Genomic DNA, 16,392 nt, shown 5'->3' on the forward strand with positions numbered 1-16,392 from the left:
TAACACTAACCCTTAAACACTTCCCCTACCCCTATAGCCCTAACACTAACCGTTAAACACTTCCCATACCCCTAACCCTAACACTAACCCTTAAACACTTCCCCTACCCCTATAGCCCTAACACTAACCCTTACACACTTCCCCTACCCCTATAGCCCTAACACTACCCCTATAGCCCTAACACTAACCCTAACCCTAACCCTAGCCCTACCCCTACCCCTGCCCCTTAGACACTTCCCCCACCCCTATAGCCCTAACACTAACCCTTAAACACTTCCCCTACCCCTTACACTAACCCTTAAACACTTCCCCTACCCCTATAGCCCTAACACTAACCCTTAAACACTTCCCCCTACCCCTATAGCCCTAACACTAACCCTTAAACACTTCCCCCTACCCCTATAGCCCTAACACTAACCCTTAAACACTTCCCCCACCCCTATAGCCCTAACACTAACCCTTAAACACTTCCCCTACCCCTATAGCCCTAACACTAACCCTTAAACACTCCCCTACCCCTAGCCCTAACACTAACCCCTAAACACTCCCCTACCCCTATAGCCCTAACACTAACCCCTAAACACTTTCCCCTACCCCTATAGCCCTAACACTAACCCTTAAACACTTCCCCTACCCCTATAGCCCTAACACTAACCCTTAAACACTTCCCCCACCCCTATAGCCCTAACACTAACCCTTAAACACTTCCCCTACCCCTATAGCCCTAACACTAACCCTTAAACACTTCCCCTACCCCTATAGCCCTAACACTAACCCTTAAACACTTCCCCCACCCCTATAGCCCTAACACTAACCCTTAAACACTTCCCCTACCCCTATAGCCCTAACACTAACCCTTAAACACTTCCCCTAACCCTAACACTAACCCTTAAACACTTCCCCCTAACCCTAACACTAACCCTTAAACACTTCCCCTACCCCTATAGCCCTAACACTAACCCTTAAACACTTCCCCCACCCCTATAGCCCTAACACTAACCCTTAAACACTTCCCCTACCCCTATAGCCCTAACACTAACCCTTAAACACTTCCTATAGCCCTAACACTAACCCTTAAACACTTCCCCTACCCCTAACCCTACCCCGTAGACACTCCCCCTGCCCCTTAGACACTTCCCCTACCCCCACCCCTAGCCCTACCCCTGCCCCTTCGACACTTCCCCTACCCCTATAGCCCTACCCCTTAGACACTTCCCCTATCCCTACCCCTATCCCTACCCCTTAGACACTTCCCCTATCCCTACCCCTATCCCTACCCCTTAGACACTTCCCCTACCCCCATCCCTAACCCTACCCCTTAGACACTTCCCATAGCCCTACCCCTGCCCCGTAGACACTCCCCCCGTAGCCCTACCCCTTAGACACTTCCCATAGCCCTACCCCTATAGCCCTACCCCTTAGACACTTCCCCTATCCCTAACCCTATCCCTACCCCTTAGACACGTCCCCTACCCCCACCCCTAACCCTACCCCTTAGACACTTCCCATAGCCCTACCCCTGCCCCTTAGACACCTCCCCTACCCCTATAGCCCTACCCCTTAGACACTTCCCATAGCCCTAACCCTACCCCTTAGACACTTCCCCTATCCCTATCCCTAACCCTATCCCTACCCCTTAGACACTTCCCCTACCCCCACCCCTAACCCTACCCCTTAGACACTTCCCATAGCCCTACCCCTGCCCCTTAGACACTTCCCCTACCCCTAACCCCTTAGACACTTCCCCTATCCCTACCCCTAACCCTATCCCTACCCCTTAGACACTTCCCCTACCCCCACCCCTAACCCTACCCCTTAGGCACTTCCCCCCCGGTGCCCTACCCCATTGACACTTGTTCCCTAATGCCCCTTTCCCCTAAGCCAGGGCTCTCCATCCCTGTTCCAGGAGATCTACCCTCCTGTAGGTTTTCACTCCAACCTGATTAAAAAAATAAACGGTTAATTATTAGAATCAGGTGCGCTAGATGAGGGTTGGAGTGAACCTATAGGATGGTAGTTCTCTAGGAAGAGGCTTGGACAGCCCTGTTCTAGACACCTCTGTAGGGTTGGAGTGAACCTATAGGATGGTAGTTCTCCAGGAAGAGGCTTGGACAGCCCTGTTCTAGACACCTCTGTAGGGTTGGAGTGAACCAATAGGATGGTAGTTCTCCAGGAAGAGGCTTGGACAGCCCTGTTCTAGACACCTCTGTAGGGTTGGAGTGAACCAATAGGATGGTAGTTCTCTAGGAAGAGGCTTGGACAGCCCTGTTCTAGACACCTCTGTAGGGTTGGAGTGAACCAATAGGATGGTAGTTCTCCAGGAAGAGGCTTGGACAGCCCTGTTCTAGACACCTCTGTAGGGTTGGAGTGAACCAATAGGATGGTAGTTCTCTAGGAAGAGACTTGGACAGCCCTGTTCTAGACACCTCTGTAGGGTTGGAGTGAACCTATAGGATGGTAGTTCTCCAGGAAGAGGCTTGGACAGCCCTGTTCTAGACACCTCTGTAGGGTTGGAGTGAACCAATAGGATGGTAGTTCTCCAGGAAGAGGCTTGGACAGCCCTGTTCTAGACACCTCTGTAGGGTTGGAGTGAACCTATAGGATGGTAGTTCTCCAGGAAGAGGCTTGGACAGCCCTGTTCTAGACACCTCTGTAGGGGTTGGAGTGAACCAATAGGATGGTAGTTCTCCAGGAAGAGGCTTGGACAGCCCTGTTCTAGACACCTCTGTAGGGTTGGAGTGAACCTATAGGATGGTAGTTCTCCAGCAAGAGGCTTGGACAGCCCTGTTCTAGACACCTCTGTAGGGTTGGAGTGAACCAATAGGATGGTAGTTCTCTAGGAAGAGGCTTGGACAGCCCTGTTCTAGACACCTCTGTAGGGTTGGAGTGAACCAATAGGATGGTAGTTCTCCAGGAAGAGGCTTGGACAGCCCTGTTCTAGACACCTCTGTAGGGTTGGAGTGAACCAATAGGATGGTAGTTCTCCAGGAAGAGGCTTGGACAGCCCTGTTCTAGACACCTCTGTAGGGTTGGAGTGAACCAATAGGATGGTAGTTCTCTAGGAAGAGGCTTGGACAGCCCTGTTCTAGACACCTCTGTAGGGTTGGAGTGAACCAATAGGATGGTAGTTCTCCAGGAAGAGGCTTGGACAGCCCTGTTCTAGACACCTCTGTAGGGTTGGAGTGAACCAATAGGATGGTAGTTCTCCAGGAAGAGGCTTGGACAGCCCTGTTCTAGACACCTCTGTAGGGTTGGAGTGAACCAATAGGATGGTAGTTCTCTAGGAAGAGGCTTGGACAGCCCTGTTCTAGACACCTCTGTAGGGTTGGAGTGAACCAATAGGATGGTAGTTTTCCAGGAAGAGGCTTGGACAGCCCTGTTCTAGACACCTCTGTAGGGTTGGAGTGAACCTATAGGATGGTAGTTCTCTAGGAAGAGGCTTGGACAGCCCTGTTCTAGACACCTCTGTAGGGTTGGAGTGAACCTATAGGATGGTAGTTCTCTAGGAAGAGGCTTGGACAGCCCTGTTCTAGACACCTCTGTAGGGTTGGAGTGAACCAATAGGATGGTAGTTCTCCAGGAAGAGGCTTGGACAGCCCTGTTCTAGACACCTCTGTAGGGTTGGAGTGAACCAATAGGATGGTAGTTCTCCAGGAAGAGGCTTGGACAGCCCTGTTCTAGACACCTCTGTAGGGTTGGAGTGAACCAATAGGATGGTAGTTCTCCAGGAAGAGGCTTGGACAGCCCTGTTCTAGACACCTCTGTAGGGTTGGAGTGAACCAATAGGATGGTAGTTCTCTAGGAAGAGGCTTGGACAGCCCTGTTCTAGACACCTCTGTAGGGTTGGAGTGAACCTATAGGATGGTAGTTCTCTAGGAAGAGGCTTGGACAGCCCTGTTCTAGACACCTCTGTAGGGTTGGAGTGAACCTATAGGATGGTAGTTCTCTAGGAAGAGGCTTGGACATCCCTGTTCTAGACACCTCTGTAGGGTTGGAGTGAACCAATAGGATGGTAGTTCTCCAGGAAGAGGCTTGGACAGCCCTGTTCTAGACACCTCTGTAGGGTTGGAGTGAACCAATAGGATGGTAGTTCTCTAGGAAGAGGCTTGGACAGCCCTGTTCTAGACACCTCTGTAGGGTTGGAGTGAACCAATAGGATGGTAGTTCTCCAGGAAGAGGCTTGGACAGCCCTGTTCTAGACACCTCTGTAGGGTTGGAGTGAACCAATAGGATGGTAGTTCTCTAGGAAGAGACTTGGACAGCCCTGTTCTAGACACCTCTGTAGGGTTGGAGTGAACCTATAGGATGGTAGTTCTCCAGGAAGAGGCTTGGACAGCCCTGTTCTAGACACCTCTGTAGGGTTGGAGTGAACCAATAGGATGGTAGTTCTCCAGGAAGAGGCTTGGACAGCCCTGTTCTAGACACCTCTGTAGGGTTGGAGTGAACCTATAGGATGGTAGTTCTCCAGGAAGAGGCTTGGACAGCCCTGTTCTAGACACCTCTGTAGGGTTGGAGTGAACCAATAGGATGGTAGTTCTCCAGGAAGAGGCTTGGACAGCCCTGTTCTAGACACCTCTGTAGGGTTGGAGTGAACCTATAGGATGGTAGTTCTCCAGGAAGAGGCTTGGACAGCCCTGTTCTAGACACCTCTGTAGGGTTGGAGTGAACCAATAGGATGGTAGTTCTCTAGGAAGAGGCTTGGACAGCCCTGTTCTAGACACCTCTGTAGGGTTGGAGTGAACCAATAGGATGGTAGTTCTCCAGGAAGAGGCTTGGACAGCCATGTTCTAGACACCTCTGTAGGGTTGGAGTGAACCAATAGGATGGTAGTTCTCCAGGAAGAGGCTTGGACAGCCCTGTTCTAGACACCTCTGTAGGGTTGGAGTGAACCAATAGGATGGTAGTTCTCTAGGAAGAGGCTTGGACAGCCCTGTTCTAGACACCTCTGTAGGGTTGGAGTGAACCAATAGGATGGTAGTTCTCCAGGAAGAGGCTTGGACAGCCCTGTTCTAGACACCTCTGTAGGGTTGGAGTGAACCAATAGGATGGTAGTTCTCCAGGAAGAGGCTTGGACAGCCCTGTTCTAGACACCTCTGTAGGGTTGGAGTGAACCAATAGGATGGTAGTTCTCTAGGAAGAGGCTTGGACAGCCCTGTTCTAGACACCTCTGTAGGGTTGGAGTGAACCAATAGGATGGTAGTTTTCCAGGAAGAGGCTTGGACAGCCCTGTTCTAGACACCTCTGTAGGGTTGGAGTGAACCTATAGGATGGTAGTTCTCTAGGAAGAGGCTTGGACAGCCCTGTTCTAGACACCTCTGTAGGGTTGGAGTGAACCTATAGGATGGTAGTTCTCTAGGAAGAGGCTTGGACAGCCCTGTTCTAGACACCTCTGTAGGGTTGGAGTGAACCAATAGGATGGTAGTTCTCCAGGAAGAGGCTTGGACAGCCCTGTTCTAGACACCTCTGTAGGGTTGGAGTGAACCAATAGGATGGTAGTTCTCCAGGAAGAGGCTTGGACAGCCCTGTTCTAGACACCTCTGTAGGGTTGGAGTGAACCAATAGGATGGTAGTTCTCCAGGAAGAGGCTTGGACAGCCCTGTTCTAGACACCTCTGTAGGGTTGGAGTGAACCAATAGGATGGTAGTTCTCCAGGAAGAGGCTTGGACAGCCCTGTTCTAGACACCTCTGTAGGGTTGGAGTGAACCTATAGGATGGTAGTTCTCTAGGAAGAGGCTTGGACAGCCCTGTTCTAGACACCTCTGTAGGGTTGTAGTGAACCTATAGGATGGTAGTTCTCTAGGAAGAGGCTTGGACAGCCCTGTTCTAGACACCTCTGTAGGGTTGGAGTGAACCAATAGGATGGTAGTTCTCCAGGAAGAGGCTTGGACAGCCCTGTTCTAGACACCTCTGTAGGGTTGGAGTGAACCAATAGGATGGTAGTTCTCCAGGAAGAGGCTTGGACAGCCCTGTTCTAGACACCTCTGTAGGGTTGGAGTGAACCAATAGGATGGTAGTTCTCCAGGAAGAGGCTTGGACAGCCCTGTTCTAGACACCTCTGTAGGGTTGGAGTGAACCAATAGGATGGTAGTTCTCCAGGAAGAGGCTTGGACAGCCCTGTTCTAGACACCTCTGTAGGGTTGGAGTGAACCAATAGGATGGTAGTTCTCCAGGAAGAGGCTTGGACAGCCCTGTTCTAGACACCTCTGTAGGGTTGGAGTGAACCAATAGGATGGTAGTTCTCCAGGAAGAGGCTTGGACAGCCCTGTTCTAGACACCTCTGTAGGGTTGGAGTGAACCAATAGGATGGTAGTTCTCCAGGAAGAGGCTTGGACAGCCCTGTTCTAGACACCTCTGTAGGGTTGGAGTGAACCAATAGGATGGTAGTTCTCCAGGAAGAGGCTTGGACAGCCCTGTTCTAGACACCTCTGTAGGGTTGGAGTGAACCAATAGGATGGTAGTTCTCCAGGAAGAGGCTTGGACAGCCCTGTTCTAGACACCTCTGTAGGGTTGGAGTGAACCAATAGGATGGTAGTTCTCCAGGAAGAGGCTTGGACAGCCCTGTTCTAGACACCTCTGTAGATCTGATCAGATTTCACAACAATGAAAATCTGTCTTGTCGATTTTCCTCTAACATCTTATATACAGGTAACTGCCAAGATAAATGAGGGATACAAAGTATATTGAAAAGCAGGTGCTTCCACACAGGTGTGGTTCCTGTGTTAATTAAGCTATTAACATCCCACCATGCTTAGGGTCAGGTATAAAAATGCTGGGCAGGCCATTATTTTTGTCTCCCATGGCTATGTCCCCATAGAATGACAATGCCCCGATCCAGAGGACAGTGATCACTGAATGGTTTGATGAGCATGAATATGATGTAAACCATATGCCATGGTGGCCGTCTGTCACCAGATCTCAACCCAGTTGAACATTTATCTGAGATTCTGAAGCGGCGCCTGACACGGCGTTTTCCACCACCATCAACAAAACACCAAATGATGGAATTTATTGTGGAAGAATGGAGTGGCATCCCTCCAATAGAGTTCCAGACACTTATAGAATCTACGCCAAGGTTCATTGAAGGTGTTCTGGAGGCTGGTGGTGGCCCAACGCCCTATTAAAACACTTTATGTTGGTGTTTCCTTTATAACAGTGACTCTCCTCTCCCTCTAGTTCCTAGGCAAGAGAATCCATCCTGTTTGACTATTCTCTCTTTCCAATGAATGCCATGTCTCTTCTGTCCTCTCTCTAGATTCTAGTAAATAGGGAAGCGGACCTGTTTGCTGAGAATGAGGACCGTGAGACGCCGTGTGACTGTGCAGAGAAGCAGCACCACAAGGAGCTGGCCCTCAGCCTGGAGTCTCAGATGGTCTTCAGGGTGACCCCAGAGGGCGTAGAGACAGAGTACACTGCTCTGGACCACAGAGAGGTAGGCTAGATACTAGATATCTCTACTGTAGAGAGATACTGTAGTTATCTCACCATGTCTTCAGTCTGGCCCCAGATGGCGTAGAGACAGAGTACACTGCTCTGGACCACAGAGAGGTAGGCTAGATACTAGATATCTCTACTGTAGAGAGATACTGTAGTTATCTCACCATGTCTTCAGTCTGGCCCCAGATGGCGTAGAGACAGAGTACACTGCTCTGGACCACAGAGAGGTAGGCTAGATACTAGATATCTCTACTGTAGAGAGATACTGTAGTTATCTCACCATGTCTTCAGTCTGGCCCCAGAGGGCGTAGAGACAGAGTACACTGCTCTGGACCACAGAGAGGTAGGCTAGATACTAGATATCTCTACTGTAGAGAGATACTGTAGTTATCTCACCATGTCTTCAGTCTGGCCCCAGATGGCGTAGAGACAGAGTACACTGCTCTGGACCACAGAGAGGTAGGCTAGATACTAGATATCTCTACTGTAGAGAGATACTGTAGTTATCTCACCATGTCTTCAGTCTGGCCCCAGAGGGCGTAGAGACAGAGTACACTGCTCTGGACCACAGAGAGGTAGGCTAGATACTAGATATCTCTACTGTAGAGAGATACTGTAGTTATCTCACCATGTCTTCAGTCTGGCCCCAGAGGGCGTAGAGGCAGAGTACACTGCTCTGGACCACAGAGAGGTAGGCTAGATACTAGATATCTCTACTGTGAGAGATACTGTAGTTATCTCACCATGTCTTCAGTCTGGCCCCAGATGGCGTAGAGACAGAGTACACTGCTCTGGACCACAGAGAGGTAGGCTAGATACTAGATATCTCTACTGTAGAGAGATACTGTAGTTATCTCACCATGTCTTCAGTCTGGCCCCAGAGGGCGTAGAGGCAGAGTACACTGCTCTGGACCACAGAGAGGTAGGCTAGATACTAGATATCTCTACTGTAGAGAGATACTGTAGTTATCTCACCATGTCTTCAGTCTGGCCCCAGAGGGCGTAGAGGCAGAGTACACTGCTCTGGACCACAGAGAGGTAGGCTAGATACTAGATATCTCTACTGTAGAGAGATACTGTAGTTATCTCACCATGTCTTCAGTCTGGCCCCAGATGGCGTAGAGGCAGAGTACACTGCTCTGGACCACAGAGAGATACCACTTTACCTTCAGAGGATGTCAGACCCAACCAAGGTCATCTTCAGTGCAACTTAGCAGAAGGTATTTTTCAATACAGGGGACTGTCTTTCACAGCAGTCCAATGTTGTTGTAGGAAATGAGCTGACCACTTGAACAGCCAGGCAGAACTGTCAGCTGCAGGGCTAATGGCCAAACTACAGAAACATTATTAGTGTTGGAGTCCCATGCATGTGACTGTCCTGCTCTCTGTTTTTCTCGTCTCTCTCTCTCTCTCTCTCTCTCTGTCGCTCTCTGTCTCTGTATCTGTCTCTCTCTCTCTCCCCTCTCTGTGTCTCTCTGTCTCTCTCGTCTCTCTGTCTCTGTCTGGGTGTCGCTCTCTGTCTCTCTGTCTGTCTCTCGTCTCTCTGTCTGTCTGTGTCTCTCTGTCTCTCTCTCTGTCTCTCGTTCTCTCTCTCCCTCCAGCTATACGAGGGTCTGAGGCCTCAGGAGCTGCGTCGTCTGAAGGACATGCTGATAGTGGAGACGGCAGACATGCTGCAGACCCCCCTCTTTACTGCTGAGGCTCTGCTCAGAGCGCATGGTATGGACTACACACACACACACACACACACACACACACACACACACACACACACACACACACACACACACACACACACACACACACCCCTTTTGTTATTACACTGCTGCTACTCGCTGTTTATTATCAATGCCTGGTCATTTTACAAATTACCTCGACTAACCTGTACCCCCACACATTGACTCGGTACCTTTTTCTTCCTGTGCAGACAAAAGACTGGCGTAAATGATTGCTTTGCACTAATTTGCAGGTGCTGACCAGATTGTCTCTCTCTGCTGTGCCACAGACTGGGATCTAGAACCTGCTGGAGGATGTAGTGGAGAGTACAGCCTTCAGACTGTAAAGGGTATTACCTAACTAGTGTTTTCTATCTCTCCTGCTGTAGACTGGGACAGAGAGAACCTGCTGGAGGATGTAGTGGAGAGTACAGCCTTCAGACTGTAAAGGGTATTACCTAACTAGTGTTTTCTATCTCTCCTGCTGTAGACTGGGACAGAGAGAACCTGCTGGAGGATGTAGTGGAGAGTACAGCCTTCAGACTGTAAAGGGTATTACCTAACTAGTGTTTTCTATCTCTCCTGCTGTAGACTGGGACAGAGAGAACCTGCTGGAGGATGTAGTGGAGAGTACAGCCTTCAGACTGTAAAGGGTATTACCTAACTAGTGTTTTCTATCTCTCCTGCTGTAGACTGGGACAGAGAGAACCTGCTGGAGGCCTGGATGTCTAACGCTCAGGAATGCTGCCAGCGGTCTGGGGTCCACATGCCCAGTGCTCCTCCTAGTGGGTACAACGCCTGGGACACCCTGCCCTCCCCTCGTACCCCCAGGACCACCCGCTCCTCCATCACCTCCCCTGATGAGATCAGCCTCACCCCCGGGACGACGGTAGAACACTGGTGAGAGCAGGGAACATCGCGAGAGGAGGAGACACATACAGGGAAACACAACTATAATATAATGTGTTGGTCACATACACGTGGTTAGCAGATGTTATTGGGGGTGTAGCTAAATGCTTGTGCTTCTAGCTCCGACAGTGCAGTAATATCTAACAATTAATATCGAACAGTTTCACAACATATATACCCAAAATACACGTCAATCTAAGTAAGGAATCGATTAAGAATATAACACACACACACACACACACACACACACACACACACACACACACACACACACACACACACACACACATACACACACACTGGTGCTTATAGATTCATCTAATCAAAGACTGGGGGCATCTCAATAGTGTAGAGTGGCTTCCCTTCCTCTCTTATCTCTGGTGAAAAGGAGACTTACTTATAGTTTCATGTGTCAGAGACAAGGAAAGGAAGCCATGAGTCAGTATTGAGATTTACTCCCAGTTTCATGTGTCAGAGACAAGGAAAGGAAGCCATGAGTCAGTATTGAGATTTACTCCCAGTTTCATGTGTCAGAGACAAGGAAAGGAAGCCATGAGTCAGTATTGAGATTTACTCCCAGTTTCATGTGTCAGAGACAAGGAAAGGAAGCCATGAGTCAGTATTGAGATTTACTCCCAGTTTCATGTGTCAGAGACAAGGAAAGGAAGCCATGAGTCAGTATTGAGATTTATTCCCAGTTTCATGTGTCAGAGACAAGGAAAGGAAGCCATGAGTCAGTATTGAGATTTACTCCCAGTTTCATGTGTCAGACACAAGGAAAGGAAGCCATGAGTCAGTATTGAGATTTATTCCCAGTTTCATGTGTCAGAGACAAGGAAAGGAAGCCATGAGTCAGTATTGAGATTTACTCCCAGTTTCATGTGTCAGAGACAAGGAAAGGAAGCCATGAGTCAGTATTGAGATTTACTCCCAGTTTCATGTGTCAGAGACAAGGAAAGGAAGCCATGAGTCAGTATTGAGATTTACTCCCAGTTTCATGTGTCAGAGACAAGGAAAGGAAGCCATGAGTCAGTATTGAGATTTACTCCCAGTTTCATGTGTCAGAGACAAGGAAAGGAAGCCATGAGTCAGTATTGAGATTTACTCCCAGTTTCATGTGTCAGACACAAGGAAAGGAAGCCATGAGTCAGTATTGAGATTTATTCCCAGTTTCATGTGTCAGAGACAAGGAAAGGAAGCCATGAGTCAGTATTGAGATTTACTCCCAGTTTCATGTGTCAGAGACAAGGAAAGGAAGCCATGAGTCAGTATTGAGATTTATTCCCAGTTTCATGTGTCAGAGACAAGGAAAGGAAGCCATGAGTCAGTATTGAGATTTACTCCCAGTTTCATGTGTCAGAGACAAGGAAAGGAAGCCATGAGTCAGTATTGAGATTTATTCCCAGTTTCCTACAGAGTCTCTAGTACTTATTGGGTTGTGTCATGGATCGACCAGACAAATACGATTTGGAGAAAAATCACATATCATCTCTGACATGAAAATGAACTAATAACAATTTATGTCAGACTTTATCAGCAAATCAACTCAGTGGGGGAGGAAACCAGTGAACAGCTAGACCAGTCCTGAACCTGACTGTTAGGTTACACTGTGTTGTATTGTTCCAGTGAATAGTTAGACCAGTCCTGAACCTGACTGTTAGGTTATACTGTGTTGTATTGTTCCAGTCCTGAACCTGACTGTTAGGTTACACTGTGTTGTATTGTTCAGTTAGACCAGTCCTGAACCTGACTGTTAGGTTATACTGTGTTGTATTGTTCCAGTCCTGAACCTGACTGTTAGGTTACACTGTGTTGTATTGTTCCAGTGAATAGCTAGACCAGTCCTGAACCTGACTGTTAGGTTATACTGTGTTGTATTGTTCCAGTCCTGAACCTGACTGTTAGGTTACACTGTGTTGTATTGTTCCAGTGAATAGTTAGACCAGTCCTGAACCTGACTGTTAGGTTATACTGTGTTGTATTGTTCCAGTGAATAGCTAGACCAGTCCTGAACCTGACTGTTAGGTTATACTGTGTTGTATTGTTCCAGTCCTGAACCTGACTGTTAGGTTACACTGTGTTGTATTGTTCCAGTCCTGAACCTGACTGTTAGGTTACACTGTGTTGTATTGTTCCAGTGAATAGCTAGACCAGTCCTGAACCTGACTGTTAGGTTATACTGTGTTGTATTGTTCCAGTCCTGAACCTGACTGTTAGGTTATACTGTGTTGTATTGTTCCAGTCCTGAACCTGACTGTTAGGTTACACTGTGTTGTATTGTTCCAGTGAATAGCTAGACCAGTCCTGAACCTGACTGTTAGGTTATACTGTGTTGTATTGTTCCAGTCCTGAACCTGACTGTTAGGTTATACTGTGTTGTATTGTTCCAGTGAATAGCTAGACCAGTCCTGAACCTGACTGTTAGGTTATACTGTGTTGTATTGTTCCAGTTGAACTGTAGCTAGACGCCAGTCCTGAACCTGACTGTTAGGTTACACTGTGTTGTATTGTTCCAGTGAATAGTTAGACCAGTCCTGAACCTGACTGTTAGGTTATACTGTGTTGTATTGTTCCAGTCCTGAACCTGACTGTTAGGTTATACTGTGTTGTATTGTTCCAGTCCTGAACCTGACTGTTAGGTTATACTGTGTTGTATTGTTCCAGTCCTGAACCTGACTGTTAGGTTATACTGTGTTGTATTGTTCCAGTCCTGAACCTGACTGTTAGGTTATACTGTGTTGTATTGTTCCAGTCCTGAACCTGACTGTTAGGTTATACTGTGTTGTATTGTTCCAGTCCTGAACCTGACTGTTAGGTTATACTGTGTTGTATTGTTCCAGTCCTGAACCTGACTGTTAGGTTACACTGTGTTGTATTGTTCCAGTCCTGAACCTGACTGTTAGGTTATACTGTGTTGTATTGTTCCAGTCCTGAACCTGACTGTTAGGTTATACTGTGTTGTATTGTTCCAGTCCTGAACCTGACTGTTAGGTTATACTGTGTTGTATTGTTCCAGTCCTGAACCTGACTGTTAGGTTATACTGTGTTGTATTGTTCCAGTCCTGAACCTGACTGTTAGGTTACACTGTGTTGTATTGTTCCAGTCCTGAACCTAACTGTTAGGCTACATACTTTGTTGATTGACCAATTCTCTGCTCAAGGGTCCTTTCTGAAGGTTTTAGTAGATGGGATTACAAGCTTCTCTTTCAGAGATCAATACAGTCATTGTTGAATTCCAGTGGGTGCCTCACAGTCCATTGTTCCTCTTCAGACTCTACAACAAGGAAGCAGTGTGTGGAGTAGAGTGGGCCTGGGCATTGCATTGTATTTTAATGGGATAGACATTTTGTCAAAAGACATGATGACGTTTTTCTTGGTTGTTCTCCACCATCACAGATAGTCAAGTCTAAAATGTGTATTGGTTAAGAAAGAACTTCCTGTTCACTGTAACACTGTAGCCAGATCCTCAAACTTATCCAAGCAGGATATTTGTGTTTTCAATTTTAATTTGTACTAAACGGAATCTAAAATATTGCCTGTCATTCTGTCAGTCTTGTGTTTTCTCTTCTCCTGATGCTCTGACAATCTAAGCAGCTATTTCATTTGTGTTAGTTTTGTAATATATTTTTCTGTAAAGAGACTTTGTAATTCCTGTCAAAATATGTGTTTCCTGTCATTCCTCCGTCCTGTGTTGTTCTCCCTGTGCCTTTTTTGAAAAAAGTTCATAAAGATTGTTGAACAGTTTTTAGATTGTCAAAACATATCGAAGCAGCTATTAAGCCCATGTGAGCTGGGCATCCTTGAAGATGAATGGCACTATATTAATACAATCAATCAATCAATCGATCTGTAAGCATTTACATTGTGTTCTTCTCCCTGTCTCTCTGACAGTGTGGTATCTGCATGTGCCCCCTCTCTATCTTCGAGGAACCAGTCGACATGTCATGTGGTCACGAGTTCTGCCGAGCCTGCTGGGAAGGGTGAGCTTATTCCTTCCATAAAACAATGGCTGCGGCCCAACTGGCACCTTCTATTCCCTACGTAGTGCACTACTTTTGACCAGTGCCCTGTTCAAGTGAAGGGCACTACATGGGGAGTAGGGTGCCATTTGGGATGCAGATTGGTTATCTCTGGGGTTTCTTCATTGATTTTAACTGAGTTGTTTTTTCTAGGACTAAGTGTGATTAATAGGGGGAAGATAAACCACTAGTAGGATACTTAACTTTAAGCCTCTGTCTGTCTGTCTGTCTGTCTGTCTGTCTGTCTGTCTGTCTGTCTGTCTGTCTGTCTGTCTGTCTGTCTGTCTGTCTGTCTGTCTGTCTGTGTCTGTCTCTCTCTCTCTCTCTCTCTCTCTGTGTCTCTCTCTCTCTGTCTCTCTCTCTCTCTCTGTCTCTCTTTCTGTCTCTCTCTCTCTCTCTGTCTCTCTCTGTCTCTCTCTCTCTCTCTGTCTCTCTCTCTCTCTCTCTGTCTCTCTGTCTCTCTGTCTCTCTCTGTCTCTGTCTCTCTCGCTCTCTCTGTCTCTCTCTCTCTCTCTCTCTCTCTCTCTCTCTCTCTCTCTCTCTCTGTCTCTGTCTCTCTCGCTCTCTCTGTCTCTCTCTCTCTTTCTGTCTCTCTCTCTCTCTCTGTCTCTCTCTCTGTCTGTCTCTCTCTCTGTCTCTGTCTCTGTCTCTCTCGCTCTCTCTGTCTCTCTGTCTCTCTCTCTGTCTCTGTCTCTCTCTCTGTCTCTGTCTCTCTCGCTGTCTCTGTCTCTCTGTCTCTGTCTCTCTCTCTGTCTCTGTCTCTCTCTCTCTCTCTCTCTCTCTGTCTCTCTCTCTCTGTCTCTCTCTCTCTCTCTCTCTCTCTCTCTCTCTCTCTCTCTCTCTCTCTCTCTCTCTGTCTCTCTGTGTGTGTCAGGTTTCTGAATCTGAAGATCCAGGAGGGGGAGGCTCACAACATCGTCTGCCCGGCGCACGACTGCTTCCATCTGGTTCCTGTGGAGGTCATAGAGAGTGTCGTCTCCAGAGAGATGGACAAGCGCTACCTGCAGTTCGACATCAAGGTACACACACACACACACACACACACACACACACACACACACACACACACACACACACAGACACAGTACACACAGACACAAATGTACACACACACACACACAGAGGCACACACACAGACACAAAGGTACACACACTCACACACAGACACAGACACAGACACAAAGGTACACACACACACACACACACACACACACACACACACACACACAGACACAGAGGTACACAAGCTACACCTGCAGGCAGGCAAACTGAAAAGGAAGGAAATGATTTATTTATCTTTGAATGTCAAGCTGTATTAATTTAAACATGTATTTTAATGAGGAGAGAAGACATCTGCTGCTGTCCCTGACCCTGTCCCAGTACATAGGGTCAGAGACTGTGTGTACTAACCGCAGGCGGCGCTGGCCCTAACCGCAGGCGGCGCTGGCCCTACTAGCAGGCGGCGCTGTAATGAACCCGTAGTCTTAAGTGGCACAGATGTTACAGTTTAGAAATGTTTCAGCTATGTTGCAAAACACTGCTCTCTCTCCCTCAGTTCTGTAGCTAAATATTAATACTGTATTCATGTGTTTTTTTAATGTATTTCCTCCCTAGGCGTTTGTGGAGAACAACCCAGCTATCCGCTGGTGTCCCAAGGCGGGGTGTGAGCGGGCGGTCCGTCTCTCATCCCAGGGTCCAGGTAGCAGCTCCTCGGACCCTTTCAGTCTACCTCTCCTCAGAGCGCCTGCTGTGGACTGTGGCAAGGGACACGTCTTCTGTTGGTCAGTTCTACTCTGATATTCATACATCAGATTATAAAGGCTTTATAGAGAATTCATATAGGCTTCATAAGCGCTACATGCCTTGTTAACCTCTATGGGCTAGGTGGGACGCTAGCGTGCCACCCGTGGTGCACTCCATCAACAGCAGGTGCATTTCAAGAGCGGCAAATTTGAATCCAAATAAATGTCAAAATTCAAATTTTTGAAACATACAACTATTTTACACCCTTTGAAAGATAAACATCTCCTTAATCTAACCACGTTTTACGATTTCAAAAAGGTTTTACGGCAAAAGCATAAATTTAGAGTATGTTAGGACAGTACATTTACAAGAGTTGTGTGTAATGTTTTGTCAAGTCAAAGACAGGGTCACCAAAACAATAAAACCAGCTAAAATGATGCACTAACCTTTTACAATCTCCATCAGATGACACTCCTAGGACATTATGTTAGACAATGCATGCATTTTTAGTTCTATCAAGTTCATATTTATATCCAAAAACAGCGTTTTACTATGGCATTGATGTTGAGGAA

General features: G+C 47.5%; 1 protein-coding gene across 1 annotated transcript in view; it reads left to right on the forward strand.

The window, feature by feature from the left end:
• LOC106593896 (ankyrin repeat and IBR domain-containing protein 1) overlaps window positions 1-16,392 on the forward strand; it is a 60,647-nt gene that overhangs the window by 19,526 nt on the left and 24,729 nt on the right. Inside the window, exons 4-10 of the mRNA XM_045719379.1 lie at window positions 7,253-7,429; window positions 9,036-9,153; window positions 9,842-10,038; window positions 10,387-10,404; window positions 13,950-14,038; window positions 14,952-15,096; window positions 15,692-15,858. Coding sequence (XP_045575335.1) covers window positions 7,253-7,429; window positions 9,036-9,153; window positions 9,842-10,038; window positions 10,387-10,404; window positions 13,950-14,038; window positions 14,952-15,096; window positions 15,692-15,858 — 911 coding nt within the window. The remainder of the gene's footprint in view (window positions 1-7,252; window positions 7,430-9,035; window positions 9,154-9,841; window positions 10,039-10,386; window positions 10,405-13,949; window positions 14,039-14,951; window positions 15,097-15,691; window positions 15,859-16,392) is intronic.

Source organism: Salmo salar, chromosome ssa05 (genome assembly GCF_905237065.1).
Source record: "Salmo salar chromosome ssa05, Ssal_v3.1, whole genome shotgun sequence".
NCBI lineage: Eukaryota > Metazoa > Chordata > Actinopteri > Salmoniformes > Salmonidae > Salmo > Salmo salar.